General features: G+C 47.9%; 1 protein-coding gene across 2 annotated transcripts; it reads right to left on the bottom strand.

Moving 5' to 3' along the window:
• Positions 1 to 10,141: 10,141 nt before the first annotated feature.
• Positions 10,142 to 20,858, bottom strand: LOC125440866 (tigger transposable element-derived protein 1-like). Of its 2 annotated transcripts, none has more exons than XM_048510941.1 (3): positions 20,719 to 20,829; positions 13,479 to 13,644; positions 10,142 to 12,101 (listed from the first exon to the last, which is right to left on the bottom strand). In XM_048510941.1, exons 2-3 carry the CDS (start codon positions 13,620 to 13,622, stop codon positions 10,536 to 10,538), a joined length of 1,710 nt encoding a protein of 569 aa, XP_048366898.1. In that variant the 5' UTR covers positions 13,623 to 13,644; positions 20,719 to 20,829; the 3' UTR covers positions 10,142 to 10,535. The 2 variants fall into 2 exon arrangements, with proteins under 2 accessions (XP_048366898.1, XP_048366890.1); XM_048510933.1 differs by lacking the exons at positions 10,142 to 12,101; positions 13,479 to 13,644 and adding exons at positions 15,534 to 17,235; positions 17,275 to 17,463 and having other exon boundaries at positions 20,719 to 20,858.
• Positions 20,859 to 21,260: the final 402 nt, after the last annotated feature.

Here is a 21,260-nt window from a genome sequence, read left to right as displayed (position 1 = left end):
CTTCTTCCACGCCTTAGCGTGTGATTGGTGTTTGGAATATGCTGCCACAGGAGGTGGTGATGGCCACTAACCTGGATAGCTTTAAAAGGGGCTTGGACAGATTTATGGAGGAGAAGTCGATATATGGCTACCAATCTTGATCCTCTTTGATCTGAGATTGCAAATGCCTTAACAGACCAGGTGATCGGGAGCAACAGCCGCAGAAGGCCATTGCGTTCACATCCTACATGTGAGCTCCCAAAGGCACCTGGTGGGCCACTGCGAGTAGCAGAATGCTGGACTAGATGGACTTTGGTCTGATCCAGCTGGCTTGTTCTTATGTTCTTATGTTCTTAAGTTCTGCGCGCTGCTGCTGAGGCCAGCAAAACTGGATACAGCATTCCTGTGTGAGGTCTGTAAATTTGGAATTTCTAACGGAAAAAAAAGCAGACCTAAATTAGTAACCCCCTCGCACACACACAAATAATTAGTAACCTACTCTCGGGAACCTGTGAGAACCTGCTGGATCCCACCTCTGCTACAGGCATGTAAATGCCTCTTCCTCCCCTGTTCCTAGATGCTAGCACTCTAACCACTACACACCATGCTGGCTGTCAAGTAAGCTGGGAACCGAGAGACAATGGAACCAGGGGGAGAGAAAACTAACAGATCCAGTAATGTCTAGCGCAGTGGTTCCCAACCCCCTTTCACTCGCTTGTCCCTTGGCAACCTGCCATGGCCAAACGTTACGGGCACATGGTACCCCCCCCCAGGTTGGAAACCACTTGTCTAGCAGGTAGGAGAGTTGAATGCCACACCTCTAAGCCTTCTTTGACCTCTACGATTCCATCTTCTAGCAGACCCGTGGGGCTGACTTAGCTAAGACCTCTGTGGACATGGGCTAGGAATGATGTCACCGTCCATAACAAGAGCCCGCTTTGAAATAAAATAGCTATCCTAAAATCACAGCCTTTAAGCCTATTGCATAAACGTTCACGGCTTTTACAAGGTTGAGTATGAGGAAAGATGAGGCCAGAGTGGAGCAGGCAGCTGAACATAAGAACATAAGAACAAGCCAGCTGGATCAGACCAGAGTCCATCTAGTCCAGCACTCTGCTACTCGCAGTGGCCCACCAGGTGCCTTTGGGAACTCACGTGCAGGATGCGAAAGCAATGGCCTTCTTTGGCTGTTGCTCCCGAGCACCTGGTCTGCTAAGGCATTTGCAATCTGAGATCAAAGAGGATCAAGATTGGTAGCCATATATCGACTTTTCCTCCATAAATCTGTCCAAGCCCTTTTTAAAGCTATCCAGGTTAGTGGCCATCACCACCTCCTGTGGCAGCATATTCCAAACACCAATCACACGTTGCGTGAAGAAGTGTTTCCTTTTATTAGTCCTAACTCTCCCCCCCCCCCGGCATTTTCAATGTAAGCCCCCTGGTTCTAGTATTGTGAGAAAGAGAGAAAAATGTCTCTCTGTCAACATTTTCTACCCCATGCATAATTTTATAGACTTCAATCATATCCCCACTCAGATGTCTCCTATCCAAACTAAAGAGTCCCAAACGCTGCAGCCTCTCCTCATAGGGAAGGTGCTCCAGTCCCTCAATAATCCTCGTTGCCCTTCTCTGCCCTTTTTCGATCTCTTCGATATCCTTTTTGAGATGTGGCGACCAGAACTGGACACAGTACTGTTGCTGTCTGTGACATGAGAACTGTAATGTAACGCTGGTGCTTTTGCACCCCATGCCCAGCTACCGATCTCGTCTTCCTTCCCTTGGGCGTCTTTCCAGCAAGAAGACTCGTTCACTTCCCCTCACACCCTCAAGCCCAGATTATTATTTTCTCAAAGAGTGAATTATTTTCTCCCAGCAGCACTTTAATGTTCCCGTCCTTCGGGCGAGTACAGTCCAAATATAACAGCCAGACCGTCTTAAGATGTCATTAGCAAAGGGTCTAATTAGCATTTGGCGTAACTGGGGATAGGAAATTAAAGGAGGTGTGTGCCGGGCCTGACTTAGAAACATCTTCTTCTGCAAACAAGAGCAAGAGACACAAACCAAACCAGTCATTTTGGGAATACTGTGTAAACGCAGGTCCGATCCCAAAACATGCTTTAACAAGCTACCAGTGAATGCCCATGGATTTCTGGGTGAGAGTGGGGTCAAACACACGCAGGTCTTTTTGATTCCGTAATGAATAAATGCGTAATTCATATAGTCAGGAGATCAGTTCTGTTTTCAGGAAATATCGAGCTTCCACCTGATGTTTGGCAACTCTCCCTGGTCACATTATCTCTGCCTAACCTACCTCATAGGGTTGTTGCGATGAGGAAACCAGTACTGAGTCCATTGCTTTGAGTTTCTCCGATGAAGGAAAGGCTAAAAATGTGTTTTAACAGGTCACTGCTTTTCTTAGAAACAAGGTCTGGATAAAGGTCCCCCAGCTGGCAGGTGCTTTGGTTTGGCAACGTTTCTGGATTTGGTCCTTTGTTATGAAATAGAAGGAGCCACGTGGCATAGTGGTTAGGTGCTTGCACTGCCACTCACAGGGTCGGGAGTTCGAGCCCCTGTGGGTCAGATATCCTGGCAGCTGGCTCATGATCAACTCAGCCATTCCTTGGTTGGTAATCCATCCATTCCTTGGTTGGTAAATGAGTACCTAGCACATAGCTAGGGGGTAAAGAATAGCCGGAGAAAGCAATGGCAAACTACCCCACAAAAACGGCTTGCCTATGAAATCAGTGCTTGCAGTGGTACCCCAGGGTCAGACATGACTGAAGGGGAAACTTTACCTTTACTTTATTATTATTATTATTATTTATTATTATTATTTATTCGATTTGGTAAACCGCCCTACCCCCAAAGGGCTCAGGGCGGTGAAATATTTATGAAATAGAACCACCACTAGAGGGCACTTGAGAATCATAGAATGGCATTGCGGTAAAAAAGCCAGGTTTGATAAAACTCATTTGACTTCTAGGTATTAGAAATGTTTGGCATCCCCTATCCTTGGTTTCAGCACTGGTGACATTGTGTTTTCAAATCCTTATGATTATTTTTTAAAGAACAAGGTTTGAATCTAGTAGCACCTTAAAGATCAAAAGGTTTCCGGGGCAAAACTTTTAAGAGTTGAAGCGATCTGACGAAAGGCCCTTAGACATTTGAAAACTCATATTTTTGAAATTTTGTGGATTTCTGAGATGCAACTGGAGGCAAACCTTGCTCTTCTGTAGCAGATCGACATAGCTACCTGGCTGGATGTTTTAAAATAAAATATCACTTATACAATACTAGCGGGCCCGGCCACGCTTTGCTGTGGCAATTGTCCTTCTCATCACAGTCTGCAACCCACACAGATGTCCATGCAGGTCCAATGATCCCCAGCATAGCCTTTTGGGGTGGTCAAGTGGAATCCCTTTCCCTTTTCAATGCACATCATTATATGGTGCTGTCTTGTTTTTTTTAGTATAAGGTAACCCTTCCCATTCCACAACCGAACTGTCCAGAGTGTGAATCCCGCTGTCCATGAGACAGGTTGACACGCACAGTCCTGGCTTGGGTAAGGCAGAACTGGGGCAAGCAGGCTATCCCAATCAGGCAGCATAGGCAGGATGGTGAGGCGCTCAGATCGAGGCCAGCTCCCTTGGTTCGTAAAGGGCCACATGCAAAAGAAGCGGAGCCAGTTGTGTTGGTTCGCCCCCACCCCGCGGATTTTCTTAGAAGAAAAAGGCAAACTCCAGCTCGCTTTTAGTAAAAGAGAGCTGTGGCGAATATGGGTGAGGAAGTGGGTAAGTGGTGGTTGGATGTGAGGGAGGGCAGAGTGAGGTGTGTGAGGATGAGCTGGATGTGTATTGTGTGGTAGCTGTGGGTGAGGCACAGAGTGAAAGTTACCTGCATATGGGGGGGGGGACCCCACCTGACGTCTCACACGGCAAAGTGTGTATGTGTTTCACTTCCACTCGTATTACCTACCAGTATTGCCTATTTACTGTTTTCACTGCTCATCTCTGCCCATCTACACGAACATTCTAATCCCTCATACCAAACCCTCAGGCCACAGACAGACAGGCTGCACGAACATTCTAAGGGTGACAGTTAAATACAGCCACCTTCATGGCCTGGTGTGCCAGGAAAAAGATGTTTTATCTGGCTCAGGTATGGACTTTTGGTGATTTGAAGGTCCGATTACCTGCCCGCAACAGGGAGGGACGTCCTGTGAAAATTTGGGGGCGATCCGTCCAGCAGCTTCTGAAGGAGACCATCAGGGACAAACACACTGTTAGATTTTTATATATATAGATGACTAATATACATGGCACTTGTCAGAGTAAGAGAAGCAATAAAAATGTCCCTGCCCCAAAGACCCTACAATCTGTAATTTCACTGTGGGAAGGAAGGAGGTTACATCTGATGGAATAGCTCAACTATCTAAATTGCCATATTCTCTGCTGGCAGCTCAGAAAAACCCATCCATCTCCCTAGAGAGCCAGCGTGGTGTCATGGTTAAGAGCATGTGGATTCTAATCTGGAGAACCGGGTTTGATTCCACACTCCTTCACTTGAGTGGCAGAGGCATAGCTGGTGAACCAGATGTGTTTTCTGCACTGCTGGGTGACCTTGGGCTAGTCACAGTTCTCTCAGAACTCTCTCAGCCCCATCCCAAGGTGTCTGTTTTGGGGAGAGGAAGGGAAAGGAGCTTGTAAGACACCTTGAGTCTCCTTATAGGAGAGAAAGGTGGGGTATACATCCAAACTCCTCCTCCTCCTCCTCCTCCTCCTCGTCTTGACAGCCAGGATCAAAAGCCAAGGACTTATGAAAGAATGCCTTTGCAGACCCTCTGCGCATGGACTGGATTCCACACATTTGGGGCTTCTTTGGTTCCTGTGCCCTTGGGTTAGCTTTTCTCCTTTGCATTACACTTCTTAGTTTGAAAATTAAAATGGGAAATGATTATTTTCTGTTATTCGCCTCTATGGCACCTGGTTGATTGAGGTACATTCCTAATCCTATGTCATGGATTGGCCACATAAAATATGGACGGTGAATGTATCTGGGTGATTGAGATGCATTCCTGTCACTGTATCTGCTTTTGGATATATGTACTTAGCCTGCTATATGTTACCACTGTTGACATGGAAACATTCTTGCCTTGGTCTTTGAACTATGGTTTCACATGCTTGGTAGATAACTAGGCTTATCCCTGACTCTGGCTACTCCCATGGGAATCGGGATGTTTCCATTGCTCCGCGGGGGTAGGAGTCCAGGTGGCTTTATCTCTATCTGTCGGTGACCTTGGGGGGCACTTAGGCTCTGAAGTAACCCTTTCTCACGTTCTTTGGGAAAATGGGAGGGGGGGTTATTTTTGAACAAAGGGGTTAGCAAAAGCCAAGTTCGCCAGAACTGGCTTCTTGCAACCTGGGTGCTTTGTTACCTTTCTAATAAATGCTGCTGATCAACAGTCCAGAGTTTGTTTATTGATTCAAGGCTCCAGACCTAACAACTAGTAGTAAAAACCCATTTTAGGAGGTCATGAAATGGACTCTAAGAAGGGGAGGAGGGACAGCACTGGCCAAATCCCCTGTCTGCTGTCTCCTGGGGCACCCACTGCCTCTCATGCGTCCCCCCCCCACAACTCACCATGTGCCACCTCTTGAGTCGGGTGTTTGGGACAAGATGAAGGTGCACATGTGAATGGGGAGAGGTCACTGTGGGCTGAGCAGGAGAGCTGCTTGCTGCCCAGAAGCTCACTTTTTGTTGGTTGAAGATGCATGGGGGAAGGGGGAAAGCTTGTGGAGGGGCTGGTTTGCGTTGGGGGGGGGGAGGTGCGAGAGAGGGAATGGTGGGGGATTCTGCTGGTGATATGGACATATAGTTTATGATGTTTTAAGCCATTGCATTTAATCATACAAGTTACATGAGAGCAATTCACTGGGCGCCAAGCACTTCAGAAGCTCACTTTAGTTGGAAGAAACGAAACTCACGGGGCAGCCTGACACTGAGCTTTGATTTGGGAAAACAGGGCCCCATCAAGGAGATCAGGAATTAGCAGAAGCTCACAAATATAGATAAAGGTAAAATAGAAACCAGTAGTTGTTATGGAAACCTTTGACGCAAGGTGTTTTTGACGTAAGTTTCACCAAATATGGGAATGGGCAAGGTGTGGTTAAAGGTGGGACGAGGTGACCAGGTCTGTACGTCTTCTTGACTCAAACCAATGGTCAGAAGACAAGGAGGGATGTTTGTAAGAGGGTATAAATTATGTTACGCAAGCAACGGCCCCTTTGAACCTCCTCCCTGTTGCTAACAGAGGAGAGTTCCCTCTTCTGCGCAGAATTGAAAGAAAACAATAAATCTCTGAACACTGAAGAAGCTCTTGGATGGTTATTTTTGGAACCGGTCAGAGCTTGTGCTCTGTGGACAGGGCCTTGCCCTGTGCCTATCACTGGGACCTCCAGGGGCATGGGTGTTGGGGGAGGATGCATGGGTGAATGGGGAGGGGTTCTGGCAGGGTGAGCAGGAGAGTGGCTTGCCAATCCTGTTATGGTGGCGCTGCTTGAGTTTTTGGTGAATGGAGGGTGCGCGGGGGAACGGGGAGGGCTTGCGGAGGGGCAGCCAGGTCATAGGGGGTGGGAGACATGGATGGGGAAATGGGGGGGGGGTTCTTTTGGGTTTTTGGATGGGTGGAGGCTGCGCGGGGGCGGGGAAGGGGACACTGTTGGGCTGGCGTTGAAAGCGGTTTCCCACCGCTCTCCCTGCCAGGGGCCTTGGTTGGAATGGAGCTGGTAGGCCTGGCAGGGTGGGTGGGTTCCCACTGCTGCTCCACTAGGGTGGGGGGGTCTTGTTTGGAAGAAGCCTGGGGAAGGGGGAGGCAGCTGGTGGGCCCGGGAGGGAGGGTGGCTTCCTGCTGCTGCTCTGCAGGTTCAGGCTGTCCTCCGCACCCATTGGCTCAGGGTTCGTCGTTGCAGCATTTTGCACATTAGTGAATTATATAGGGTAAGATGGGCGTGAAAGGTGGACGGTGAAGAAATCTGTCAGGAAGAAAGTAGATTACTTTGAAATGTGGTGTTGGAGGAGAGCTTTACAGATACTGTGGACAGCCAAAAAGACCAATCAGTAGGCATCAAGTATGAACTGTACATAGAAGGTAAAATGACCAAACTGAGGCTATCATATTCTGGTCAAATCACGAGGAGAGAAGAATTACTGGAAAAGACAATAATGCTAGGAAAAGATAAAGGCAGCAATACAAGAGGAAGGCCCAATTTGGCATGGATTGACTCCATGGGCCCTCCGACTGCAAGACCTGAGCATGCTCAGTTGCCTGCATAAACCTCACGCCCTTTCCCTGACACCATTGGCTGGTGTATGTAGCTGGGAGGGCTGTTACTATGGCAACCAGGAGTGCCATCACTAAGCTCAACCCACACACCTCAGTGACTCTGGGCAATTGGGATCATCAGTGCAGACAGGAGGCAGAGGAGGTGCATGGTTGGGGGTCCAGAGAGGTGGGGCCCATCAGAAGTTTTGGGCTCTGATAGCTGACCCTCTTTTGGGTACCTTAATATCTTCTCTGTAGTCTGGATATTAGGTATAATTCCAGGATATCTCTAAACCCTACCTCTAGGTGGGGGTGGAGAAGGGTTGCCATTTCCCCCCTGGCCACCAGCGGGGACTTACTAGCTGCAAACCGAGCCCAGAGTGAGGCCAGCATCAACACAAGGATGTCACTTCCAGAAATGATGTCATCACATCACGTGGCCAACAATGGCAGCAACGATCTGAGAAAAATCCTCTATGATAGAAGCCATTTTACCATAGAGTTTTGTCCAAATACCAGAGCGCCCCCGTGATTGTTGGCATTGTGATGACATCACTTCCAAACATCATTGTGTTGATGCTGGCCTCCCTCCAGCCTCCGTTTTCAGCTAGTAAGTCCTCCTGCTGGCCAGATGAATGGCACCAGAAGAGGGCACTTGGAGGGAGCTTGGAGGGGGAATGGCAAAACCAACCAACACACTTACCTGTCTGTCCTACTTTCTGTCTATTCTACTTTTCGTGGGGATAAACAGCTGCTTTGGAAGCTGGATAGAATGACATTATCCTCCCAATGTCCCTCCCCTCCCTTAACCCCACTCTTTCTAGCTCCACCCTCAACCATCAGGCTTCATCTATAGCAGTGGTTCTCAACCTTCCTAATGCCGCGACCCTTTAATACAGTTCCTCATGTTGTGGTGACCCCCAACCCTAACATTTGTCCATTTTACAGATGGAGAACCCTGATGCAAAGAGTCTTAGACGACCCCTGTGAAAGGGTCCAAACTTCACATACACGCTACAGGGGTCAGTGCTATCAGTCACGCACCAGGAAAGGGATTTGGGCGTCTTAGTGGATAGTTCCATGGGAATGTCAACTCAATGCATGGCAGCTGTGAAAAAGGCAAACTCTATGCTGGGGATAATTAGGAAAGGAGTTGATAATAAAACTGCAAGAATTGTCATGCCCTTATATAAAGCCGTGGTGCGACCGCACTTGGAGTCCTGTGTTCAATTCTGGTCGCCACATCTCAAAAAGGATATCAAAGAGATAGAAAAAGAGCAGAGAAGGGCAACGAGGATGATTGAAGGATTGGAGCACCTTCCTTATGAGGAGAGGCTGCAGTGTTTGGGACTGTTTAGTTTGGAGAGGAGACGTCTGAGGGGGGAGATGATTGAAGTCTACAAAATTGTGCATGGGATAGAAAATGTTGACAGAGAGAAATTTCTCTCTCTTTCTCACAATACTAGAACCAGGGGGCATTCATTGAAAACACTTCTTCACGCAACGTGTGATTGGTGTTTGGAATATGCTGCCACAGGAGGTGGTGATGGCCACTAACCTGGATAGCTTTAAAAGGGGGTTGGATAGATTGATGGAGGAGAAGTCGATCTATGGCTACCAATCTTGATCCTCTTTGATCTGAGATTGCAAATGCCTTAACAGACCTGGTGCTCGGGAGCAAAAGCCGCAGAAGGCCATTGCTTTCACCTCCTGCATGTGAGCTCCCAAAGGCACCTGGTGGGCCACTGTGAGTAGCAGAGTGCTGGACTAGATGGACTCTGGTCTGATCCAGCAGGCTAGTTCTTATGTTCTTATGTTCTTGACCCCCAAAGGGGTCCCGACCCCCAGGTTGAGAACCACTGATCTATAGGAGTGGGGAAACAAACCCAGTTCACCAGATTAGAGTCCAACACTGATGTGGAGCGGAGAATTGAACCTGGTTTTCCAGATTAGAGTCTGCTGGCTTTCCAGCTACGCCATGCCAGCTCTTCCTGGCGGGTGGGCAAAGGATCATCTCTCATTGTCTCCATAAAGGAAAATTCAGCTCCCCTCAACCTGGAATAGGAGTTTATTGCTTCCTTCCCGGGAAAAAAAATGTTTGATCTGAGATCAGGGCCTCCCCCGGTGTTAACCAAAGTACTCTGCATTCCTTGGTCACAGACCATTCCTTGGTCTGTTCCATTCTTAAATCCTAAAGACCAGATTGATCTCCATATATCCAAAGAGGAAGATATGCATCTGCACACACAAAAGGATGCCAAGACGTTGTTCCTTTGAATGCTCTTTTATTGAAACATCTATATAAACTGGTCTATGCAACGGACACATTTCCGGGGGCTGTCAATCAGCCTTCTGGCTCCAACCTCTGTCCTGTTATGTGGCTTTGTTTTTGCAGATCACACTGAACGACACAGGGCTGGCTCTCCCAATGCTGGTGGTAGCATTTCTAGGCTCCAATGATGACAAAATGTAAAAAGGAGCAATAAGATAATAAGACAAAACAGAAAGAAAAAAATAAATAGATCTTTTCTAACATGCCATTCTGAACACTGGAGAGCTAACATATTTATACAGATAATATTTTGTCAAGTCACAAGCAAATACTGATAATCAGATGCACTTATCCAGAGAAAACATTAATATATAATGATTTATCATTAATTGCTGGTCACATTTCTTACAAGCGATGGCTCATTCCGCACATGCAGAATAATGCACTTTCAAACTGCTTTCAGTGCTCTTTGAAGCTGTGCGGAATGGCAAAATCCACTTGCAAACAGTTGTGAAAGTGGTTTGAAAATGCATTATTTTGCACGTGCGGAAGGGGCCTATGTGTCATCCTATCAAGGTTTCAACAGTTTACTTTGATTTTTAGCTTATCTTCCACACACATCACTTACATCTCAAAATGTGGGCAATGAAGGTTGTGATCAGAGTTCCCGCCCCTCAGTGACCACCTGGTGACCCTAGTCCTGCATGCAGGAAATGTGACGGTGAACATTATTTCCCTACCTTAACCTTACTCTTACTCTTACTCTTACTCTTACTCTTAAGGAATTGAATTTCAACCACCACCAACGTACTGCAAACTGTAATACTACCTTCTGGCCCCCACACCAGTCCAAAGTATCTTGAGACCCACCATCATACCCACAACCTTCTAAGCAGATATTGTAGCTTGCCATCCTACATGAAGTCTGCTCTACAGCTGCCTTTTAGACACCTTTGGGGTGTTTTACTGCTTTGGCGACCATGGAGAAGGGAACTGTAGTCGTTTCTGGTGAGAGGCGGGCCACGATGCTGTCGAGGGCTGTCTGGCAGAAGAATCTTTTGGATCCTGGGTGACTCCTTCTGGCTCGCACCTTCGGCTGCCGTCGCTTGCCTGAGCCATGCACCGTTCTTGAGAGGAAGAGGTCTCTTCTGGGCTCAGAGGCTCACGCTCATAATAGCAAACTAGGGGCTTCTCTGGTTTTTGCTGTTGGTGGCGCTGTTCTACGGATGAGCCACATTCCCGATGGCCGGAAGGGGTCTGTGGTGGAACTTGTTTTGGATGGCGCACTTGGGTGTGGTCTGGATTTTGAGGCCTACTCTCCTGTTGACCAGGTTGCTGTCTGGATGTCAAAGATCCACCTTCCCCACAAGTCGAGGTGGTCTGCTGAGGAACCTCACATTCTTGTTTTGGACAGCGCATTGGGTTCTGGTCCGGATTTTGAGGCCCAAGCTCCTTTGGACGAAGTTGCTGTTCTGAGGTCCAATATCCACATTCCTGACGACCAAATGTGGTCTGCTGTGGAAGTTGACTTCCTTGTTCCGGAGGACTTGTTGGAGTCGGGTTTGATTCTCGAGGCTGACATTCTTCCTCTTGAGACTTCCTTATTTTCAGATGTTCCTCTTCCTGGCGACTTGAGACCTGGTCTGGGACTCCTGTTTGTGGCTTCTGAGATTGGCAACCTCGTGTCCGCTCTGGGTTTTGAGTCTCCCGTGCTTGCTTAGAACTTGGACTCTGATCTCTCACCTGTGACCCTTGTGGTTTTGTACAGGTCGTTTCCTGTTGCCCTCTTTGGGATCTCGGAGTCTCTCGCTGACTTGGCCTTTGCTGTCCCGGATGGGCAGGTTGGCAGGCGGGCTGCTTTGGGGGCTGAATGTCTCCTTGGCAAACGGGGCCCTGCCCTTCTTTCTGATGTGGCTGGGATGCCTGTTGGGTTGCTCTCTGTTCTGATGGCCCAGGTTTCTGGGTCGGGCCTTGATTAGATATTGTGGGCTTCTGTGTGCTCTCGTGGCCGGAATCCCTGATGTTTTGAGACACCTGGGTGCGATCCTGCTGGACGGTCTGAGCTCCCTGAGCTGGATCCCGCCTTTCTATTCGATGTTGGACCTTGTTCTGACTTGAGATGGTCACCGAAGGCTCCTGGGGCTTTTGGGGGGCCGGGTCCTGCTTTTGTTTGGGGGGTTGGGAAGTCTGTCCCCCTGATTTGGGGGGCTCCTGCCTTTGTTCTTGGGATGGCTTCTGAGACTCTCCTGTTGGATGGCAACCTGAAGCTTCCCTTGGTGCCTGAGGCTCCTGGGTAGGTTGACAGGTTGAGTTTGTGCCCGGGGTTGGCTCCTCTCGTGGCTTCTGCTGAGAGCCTTCTTGTTTCTCGCACTGACCTTCTGATGGGGGCTGGCACTCCTGCGTTTTCTTATGACAGGCTCTTGCCACTTTGAACACAAGAACGGTGAACTCTTCGAAGTCTACTTTCCCGTCACCGTCTGTATCCAGCAGCTGCAGCACCGACTCAATCGTCTGAGGATCGTACGGGTTCTGCAAGAAATATGCCAGGTCTGTTACTGATCTGTGTAGGTCTGACAAGTCTATACGGGGCTGTTTGGTCTTGTAAGGAACCCTCGGGAAGGTTTCGTTTTGAGAAGCACTAACCTCAAACCAGTGGCGTACTGTCCAGGAGGGCATATGGGGTCAAATGTCCCTGCGCTGCGGCCATTTAGTCATGTGGGGGCCCCTGAAAATCACGCACACAGCAGCAGTGGCGTAGGAGGTTAAGAGGTTAAGTGCTCGTGTAGGAGGTTAAGAGGTTAAGAGCTCGTGTATCTAATCTGGAGGAACCGGGTTTGATTCCCTCCTCTGCTGCCTGAGCTGTGGAGGCTTATCTGGGGAATTCAGATTAGCCTGTGCACTCCCACACACGCCAGCTGGATGACCTTGGGCTAGTCACAGCTTCTCGGAGCTCTCTCAGCCCCACCTACCTCACAGGGTGTTTGTTGTGAGGGCGGAAGGGCAAGGAGATTGTAAGCCCCTTCTGCAGGAGAGAAAGGGGGGATATAAATCCAAACTCTTCTTCTTCTTCTTCCCCCCCCCCCCCCGGGTCCATACACTGACGTCAAGACCTCGTGCAAAAATGTTGTTTGGTTGTGTTGGGAGAGAGCAACTGCCCATAAGGGGTGTGTGTGCATTTAAAACTCAGATTTTGCACTGGGCTATGTTTCCCCTAGATACGCCTCTGCCTTAAACCCAACCAAGAGTTTATTAGTTTATTAACATCTCAGGATTTCCAAGGGTGTAAGTGTCCAAGAGTCGAAACTCCCTTCGTATAACACATGACTAATCAAATTTGCAACGATGGGAACTTTTACAATCAAAAGAGGAATACCTGCCCCCAGGTGGGACCTGGAGTTTCCCTGGAATTACAGCTAATCTCTAGAATACAGAGATCAGTTCAATAGGAGAAAATGGATGGTTTGGAGGGTGGCGTCTATGATACTGAACTCCTCTGTGGTCTCTGAACTCCCCAGGCTCCATTCCCAAACCTCCAGTAGTTTCCCAACCTGGATCTAGCAGCCTTAACCTTGCGAGCCACTTTGGGACTCCTAACGGGAGGGAAAAGCAGGGTATAAATCCAGACTCTTCTTCTTCATCATCATACTGGGGCTTGCAGGATTCCTATGATCACATCATGTTAGGCTTGCCAGCCTCTAGGTGGGACCTGGGGATCCTCCAGGAACTACAGCCCATCTCCTGACTACAGAGATAAGTTCCCCTGCAGGAAACGGCTGTTCTGGATTGGGGGGGGGGAGTTTATTGCATCACTTCCCCTGCTGATGCCCTTCCTTCCTCAACCTTCCCCTCTCCCCAGGTCCCACCACCAACTCTCTAGGAATCTCCCCCTGGAGTGGTCCACCACACACTCACCACGATGACGTCGGCAAACTCTTGTTGGATGAGCTGCTTCAGTTCAGCTTTGCTGAGTGAAGCACAGTCGCCGTCCTTCTGCGCATACTTTTCAAAGGCACCGATGATGCTACAGATGTTCTGGAGGAGCTGAGGCATCTCTCCACAAGTTCACGGGGTTCTAGAATTCAAGGACAGGCATTTAATGTTTATTGTCTTTTCTTCTAGCTCGGTGCTTCTCAACCTTCCGAAGTGCCGCGACCCTTTTAATACAGTTCCTCATGTTTTGGTGACCCCCAACCCTGACATTTATCCATTTTACAGATGGAGAACACTGATGCAGAGAGTCTTAGGCGACCCCTGTGAAAGGGTCGTTCGAACCCCCAGAGGGGTTGCGACCCCCAGTTCGAGAACCACTGTTCTAGCTTGTTAAAAATGTGCATTTTGATTAACAGGAAAGTCTGCATTCTCTTAGGGGACTGTTCTCTACAGTCCTGGAACTCAGGACCTCTCTCTATATTTTCTATTCTTTCAGTGACTGGCAACTGATTGGACTGTTATTGTGGACAGGGGAGACACATATTATCACAGGACCAAAAAAAAGTGTCAGTGTATACTTACCAGAGGTTCTTTACAGGAAGTGACAAAGGTATCTCTAGGAACCACTAGAAACTCTATGGTTTACCATAGAGTTTCTGGCGATTCCTAGAGACACTTCAAATTTTTCTCCAGCCGGTTTCTCAGTTTGTTGTGAGCGTAAAACCAAGGTCGGGAAAATAATGCAAAATTAGAGGAAGGGTGGGAGGAAATGAAACCGATGGATCAGTTGGTTGAGAATTAAGAACAACAGGAAACAATGTGGCATAAACTGGGCAAAATAAAGCACGTTGTGTGCTTTTTACTCAAATTTTCACTATGAACATGCAGGGTTGCCAACTTTAGAAGAAGAAGAAGAAGAAGAAGAAGAAGAAGAAGAAGAAGAAGAAGAAGAAGAAGAAGAAGAAGAAGAAGAAGAAGAAGAGTTTGGATTTATATCCCCCCTTTCTCTCCTGCAGGAGACTCAAAGGGGCTGACAATCTCCTTGCCCTTCCCCCCTCACAACAAACACCCTGTGAGGTGGGTGGGGCTGAGAGAGATCCGAGAAGCTGTGACTAGCCCAAGGTCACCCAGCTGGCGTGTGTGGGAGTGCACAGGCTAATCTGAATTCCCCAGAGAAGCCTCCACAGCTCAGGCGGCAGAGCTGGGAATGAAACCCGGTTCCTCCAGATTAGATACACGAGCTCTTAACCTCCTACGCCACTGCTACGGTAGTCAATTTTCTGCTGCTGCCTTCTGCCCTCGTAAAAACAGCGGGGGTATATGTGTGTGTGGGGAAATCTCTTTGATGTCACTTGTGGCTTAAACCAGCAGAGATCTGACTGATTCTCTAGGATTTTTGCTGAGTTTGGGAAAATCCTAGGATATCAGTGACATCACTTCTGTGTTATCCACATTTCTCTGTGTTGACGTCGTTCCCCCCTCCTGCTCCCTCTCCCCACCCCCCTGCAAAGTGACCTGGGGGGTTCCAGGTATATTCTAGACAATCCTATCCATGGATCTCAAAGACACATTGCCTTGTTCCGGAATTTTAGGTACTTTATGAAAGAATCACATTCAGCGAAACCTTGGTTTTCGTCGGGAATCCATCCGAAAACGATCGGCGAAATCTGAAACCGACAAAACCCGAGGCGATTATTTCCATATGAATCAATGGGCCTTTCCCCACTTACCTTAAGCCCCGCGCTAATTGAGGAGAGTAGCGCGGGGTCCCCCGGCACTCCCCATGTCAGGGGCAGCGACAGCACAGCCGCCCAATGCTGCCGCTGTTGCGCCCCCTCAGTGCGCGGCATCCCAGGCACCTTTTGATGATCCCGTGCAGAGTGTGGGGTCGCGGGGACGCCTGGGATGCCACGCGTTGAGAGCAGCGCACGACATAGGGGGGATCAAAGAGAGTGGGGAAAGACCCACTCCAATGTAAATCCAATTAATTCGTTCTAGACACTCTGAAATATATACCAAAAACACATTTTATAGAGAATAAATGTAGTGTTTAATACTAAAAACAGTAAGAAAATACAGTACAGTAATATAAAAATGAATATGAAACTTTTAACATGGCGAGGAGGGGAGAGAGAGGGGCAGATATTATTGTTTGGAAGGGGAATCCCCCTCCATGGGGACCTTCGGTATCAAGGCACTATCTGGGGTAGCTTCCCTTCTTGGTCTTCTGGCACTAGGACCAGCTTCAGAGTCAGTGGACCCATGTCGCACCAGAAAGCTGTCCAAAGAGGTCTGTTTCTGCCGCCTCTTTAAGATTTGCCTAAAATGGGACAAGACATTATCATTAAACGAGTTGCAGACACGGCCTGCAACAGCTTTGTCTGGGTGATTTTTCTCCACAAACCCCTGCACCTTTCTCCACATGGAGAAAATGCCCTTAAGCTCTGAAGAAGGCACATTCTCCCTTATCTCTTCCTCCTCATCTGAAGCAACTTCTTCATCTGCCATCCGTTGCAGTTCTAGGTGAAGGACTGGCAGCTCTTCAGTGGTGAGTTCCTCACTGTGGCCATCCACCAATTCTTCCACATCCTCACCACTCACCTCCAAACCCATGGACTTCCCCAAATCAACGATTGACCTCACCACATGTGTAGGGTCATCAGGAGAAGGCTCAAACCCTTCTAAATCTCTTTCATGCACACATCCTGGCCATAATTTTTTCCAGGCAGAGTTCAGCGTCCTGGATGACACTCCCTGCCAAGCCTTATCTATGAGGCTAAGGCCGGCGAAAATGTTGAAATGATCTTTCCAGAACTCTCTTAAGGACAATTCCGTATCTAACGTCTCCTCAAAGCACCTTTGAAACAGTGCTTTTGTGTACAGTTTCTTGAAATTTGAAATGACATTCTGGTCCATGGGCTGGATGAGTGGTGTGGTATGAGGGGGCAAGAACTTCACTGTGATAAAGCGGAACTCCTCCAACAACGTGTCTTCCAAACCTGGAGGATGTGCGGGAGCACTGTCCATTACCAGGAGGCACTTAAGGGGCAACCGATTATCCTGGAGGTATTTTTTCACACTCGGGCCAAACACCTCATTCATCCACTCAATGAAAATTGGCCCGGTGACCCGTGCTGTCTTGTTTGCCCTCCACATCACACACAATCTACTTTTAATCACGTTGTTTCTGCTAAACACTCTAGGAGTTTCTGAATGGTACACCAGTAAGGGCTTCACTTTACAATCACCACTAGCATTACCACACAACAAAAGAGTTAGCCTATCTTTCATAGGCTTGTGTCCTGGCAGTGCCGTTTCCTCCTGTGTAATGAATGTTGTCTTTGGCATTTTCTTCCAAAAGAGGCCTGTTTCATCACAGTTGAAGACTTGTTGGGGGATGAATCCTTCACCCTCTACGTGATCTTTGAATTCGGACACAAATTTTTCGGCCCCAGACTTGTCTGAACTCACATCTTTGCTGTGCCTAGAACTCACATCTTTGCTGTGTTTGCCAATGCGCATCTTGAATTTTTTGTACCAGTCTCTGTCGGCCTTAAAATCACTAAGTCCACTAGCACTCGTCCCAGGCATTTTCTCAATAAGATCGGCATACAGTTGTCTGGCCTTTTGACGTATGATGGCCTCCGAAATAGAATCACCATCTAATTGCTCTTGATTTATCCAATTTAATAATGACTGTTCGACATCTTCAGTTGTTTGCGATCTCGGTTTTGCTAGCATATCCACTCCTTTCGCTACATTGGCCTTTTTAATTGCTTCCTTATTTTTCTTAATGGTGCTTATTGTGGACTGCGGCATGTCGTACATGCGGCTGATTTCAGCAACCTTAGTGCCGCTCTCGTATTTTTGAATAATTTCCTTCTTCAACTCGATCGGGATCCTGGTCTTCTTCTTCGAAGGGCTGCGGACTCTGGAAACTTTCTTTGGTCCCATGACGGAGCTAAAAGGAAAGGGTTACGTGCGTTTACAATTTCAAACTGAAAAACTGCAAAATAAACACATTACACCAAACGCTGTACTGTATCACTTACATTAGCCTCCCTTATTGCTTCCTTTTTCGCCACAATGGAATGCGCGGGGTGATAATCGCATGCCACACTGAGCAGGAAATTAGCAGTGAGGTCATGTGAGCACGCTGACAAAATCTGAGCCGACCGAGATAAAATGTTCATGGAAGAAAATCGATGAATACCGAAACCGATGAGAACTAAGTCAACGAAAACCGAGTGTTCACTGTATATGTTCCCAATATTTCTGTTTTACACTTTTTTATTATTGCAGTTTGATTATTGAAGTGATTGTGATTTGCTTATTGTAGGCCCTTTCCCCACTTACCTTAAGCCCCACGCTACTCTCCTCAATAGCGCGGGGTACAGCTGCACTCCCCACTTCAGGGGTGGCGAGAACGCAGCCGATGCTGCCTCTCTCGCACCCCCTGGGCGCACGCAATGCCTGGCGCCTTTTGAAATGGCGCCTTTTGACGACCCCGCGCAGAGCGCGAGGTCATGGGGAAGCCGGGGCGCGCGCCAGGAATTGGGCGCGCCGGGAATTGCTCGCAGCAACCCTCGGACACAGGTGAGTGGGGAAAGGGCCGTAGTCAACAACAACAACAACCTTTATTAGGCATATAATTATTGTAGTCCTTGCAGCCCACCTATTGCCAATGATAAAAATATGTATAAATACAAATGTAAATTGCCATTAAAATAATAATAAAAAACGAAGGATAACATGGATCAAATAAACAGATCAAACCTCAAAATCGGCATAAAAGTAGATCGAGCAAGTGTCATTTATTTATCTTTATCAGAGTAGAAATCTCCTAAGTAAACAACTAAAAAAACCCACAGACCGCTGCAGAATTGAAACAAGTATAAAATGTGTTTATTCATTCCATTTATATCAAAGTCCCAGGGCAGCTTACATAATGGGGTTAAAAGCCCGGTTAAAACATTACTGTCCTGAAAACATAAAAATGTTAAACATTAAAAAACACCATAAAAACATCGCTTAAAAACAGTCAATAAGAACATCATTAAAAATCCCCCTTCCTCTTTCCCCCCCGCCCTTCGGCTGGCATCGATGCTGGAGACCTGGGGGGGTCACACGTTGAAGGCCTGGGTAAAGAGAAAGGTGTCAGCCCCTGGCAAATTTCTGCTGTTCCACAGCTTGGGACCGACCACAGAAAAAGCCCTCCCACGTGCCCCCTCCCACTGCACCTCGGCAGTAGAAGGGATCACCAGGAGGGCCTCCCCCCTTGACCTCAGTGCACGGGACGGCTCATATGGGCGTAACAAAAGACCCAGCACAATGAAAAATATTTCTGTCCAACATTAAAAGCTCAACATATTTGGCACCAGGCAGAGGTGGGATCCAGCAGGTTCTCACCAGTTCCCGAGAGGGGGTTACTAATTATTTGTGTGTGCCGAGAGGGCGTTAATAGTTGGGTCCGTTTTTCCATCTCCACGCCCTCGCCTCCCTGAGAGGCATCCTGCCTTTGAACGTGAAGGTTCCATATAGCAATTGCGACTAATAATGTCACTCCCTGAACTGGGTTAATCCCTTCCAGGTACTGCAATTCATTGATTCTCAGCCTTTCGTACCTTTTATCTCACCAGTCTCTATCAAAGAACCTGTGTGCTGTGTTCAGTTTTGTGAGTTGGGGCATTTTCTATAATGTGATGATGATTTAGAAATGACCTGGTGCAAAAAAATGTTTTGGGGTCATGGTGGGGTGGCTGCCCATGGGGGGGGGGCATCCAACTCAGGTTTTGACCAGGGCTCAGGTTTGCCTAGGTACGCCTCTGCCCCCTTTGCTGAGGGAGAGCTGGCGAGGGAACCTGTTACTAAAATTTTTGGATCCCACCACTGGCACCAGGTGAATCACTGATGGGGGAAAAAAGTTCTGCAAAGGGGTCTGATGCTCCCTCACATGGCCAATTAAGCAAATATTTATTACCCAGTGGGCTTTTATGGGAAGATGCAAGCCTTCCATTATGTTTTTAAAGCCTGCAGAGAAGAGCCCAGTTATTTTCCATTATTACTAAGCTGGAGTGAAAGTCACATCCGTGCAGCTGTTAATTTTAACATCCCACCTTAAGAGAATTCTAGGGTTGGAAGGGGCTATGCAGGATCAGCCTAAAGCAGTGGTGGCGAACCTATGGCACGGGTGCCAGAGGTGGCACTCAGAGCCCTCTCGGTGGGCACATGAAAATAGAGTCCCTCCCCCCACTTCTAGGCTGGACTCAATTGTTAGCATTAAACTTAAGACCTAGTTTTAGGGAAGCAGTGTAGGTAACCCTGTTAAGCACTGTTAAACCCCACTGATTTTCATGCGAGAACTAAAGTGTGATCCTTTACCTGGGAGTAAGCTGGGTTGCTGGCAATGGGGTTTGCTTCTGAGTAAACCCTCCTAGGGTCGTGATTCACCCATTGGAAGAGTTGCAGTTGCTTCAAAGCAAAGCCACCGACTACCACCAAGCTTACTCCCAAGTAACGCAAGCCTTGGAGCCAACCGTTTTTTCTAAACTAAAGCCTCAGTATTCAGGTTAAATTGCCGTGTCGGCACTTTGCGATAAATAAGTGGGTTTTGGGTTGCAGTTTGGGCACTCGGTCTCGAAAAGGTTCGCCATCACTGGCCTAAAGCATCAGGGACAACTATTTGTCCAGCCACTGCTTGAAGACTGTATTCCTATGCTTAAAACAAACAATCAAGAAACTTTTCAAAAAGCTAGATCTGAGCCCTCTTAGTACGAATAAGATTTTCAGGGCATGAGCTTTTGAGAATCAAAACTCCCCTTGTTAGAAATGAAGAAGAAGAGTTTGGATCCCCACTTTCTCTCCTGTAAGGAGAGTCAAAAGGACTCTTCCCCTCCCCCCACAACAAACACCCTGTGAGGTGGGTGAGGATGAGAGAGCTCCAAAGAACTGTGACTAGCCCAAGGTCACCCAGCTGGCATGCGTTGGAGTGCACACAAGCTAATCTGGTTCCCCAGATAAGCCTCCACGGCTCAAGTGGCAGAGCAGGGCATCAAATCCGGTTCTCCAGATTAGAGTGCACTTGCTCTTAACCACTACACCACGCTGGTTCTCTTTGACTTGTGGAAGTTCATGCCCTGAAAATATTCTCAGTCCCCAAGGTACTTACTAAACTCCAATCTAGCTTTTTAAACTGCTGACCGACATGGTTACCCACCTGAAGTTTCCCAAAAAGTCTGCTCTCCGTACAATCTCGTCCAGGTGACAGGGATGTTTGCTCTCTCTGAAGTGACCTGTGCAGTATCAAGAGCGTGTAATGCCGACGAACAGATTGAGGAGCATAACAGCAGTTTCTCCTCTTTATATAGGTGCTATAGGTGCTTGGTAACCACTCCCCCTGTCTGTCAACCTCTGATTCAGTCCTAGCCAAACCTTAATTCACCTTTTTTACTCAGCAAATCTGGTTTGATTTCACCTTGGGTTAAAATAAAGAAATCTGCCCTAGATTTGTCGAGCTGGTCCTACAGGGCATGACAGCAGCATTTCTACCCAAATGCTATTTCTGAAATTCTGTTATTCTTAGCCGTGCCTAGTTTACAAAAACCAATCACGCAGAGGGAGAGTCACTGGAGACTGGATGGTTCATCATGTCACTGTTTTCTTTAGATTAATCTTGGCACTGGGGATTTAATCCCAGAAAACTCCCTCTTTTCTGCTTACTAACAACATTTCACCGAGCCTACGGGAGCCTAGGTAGCA

The sequence above is a fragment of the Sphaerodactylus townsendi genome, linkage group LG01 (assembly GCF_021028975.2).
Source record: "Sphaerodactylus townsendi isolate TG3544 linkage group LG01, MPM_Stown_v2.3, whole genome shotgun sequence".
Taxonomy (NCBI): Eukaryota; Metazoa; Chordata; class Lepidosauria; order Squamata; family Sphaerodactylidae; genus Sphaerodactylus; species Sphaerodactylus townsendi.
Note: the sequence above shows the minus strand (reverse complement) of the source record. Positions and strands in the feature narration are given on the sequence as shown.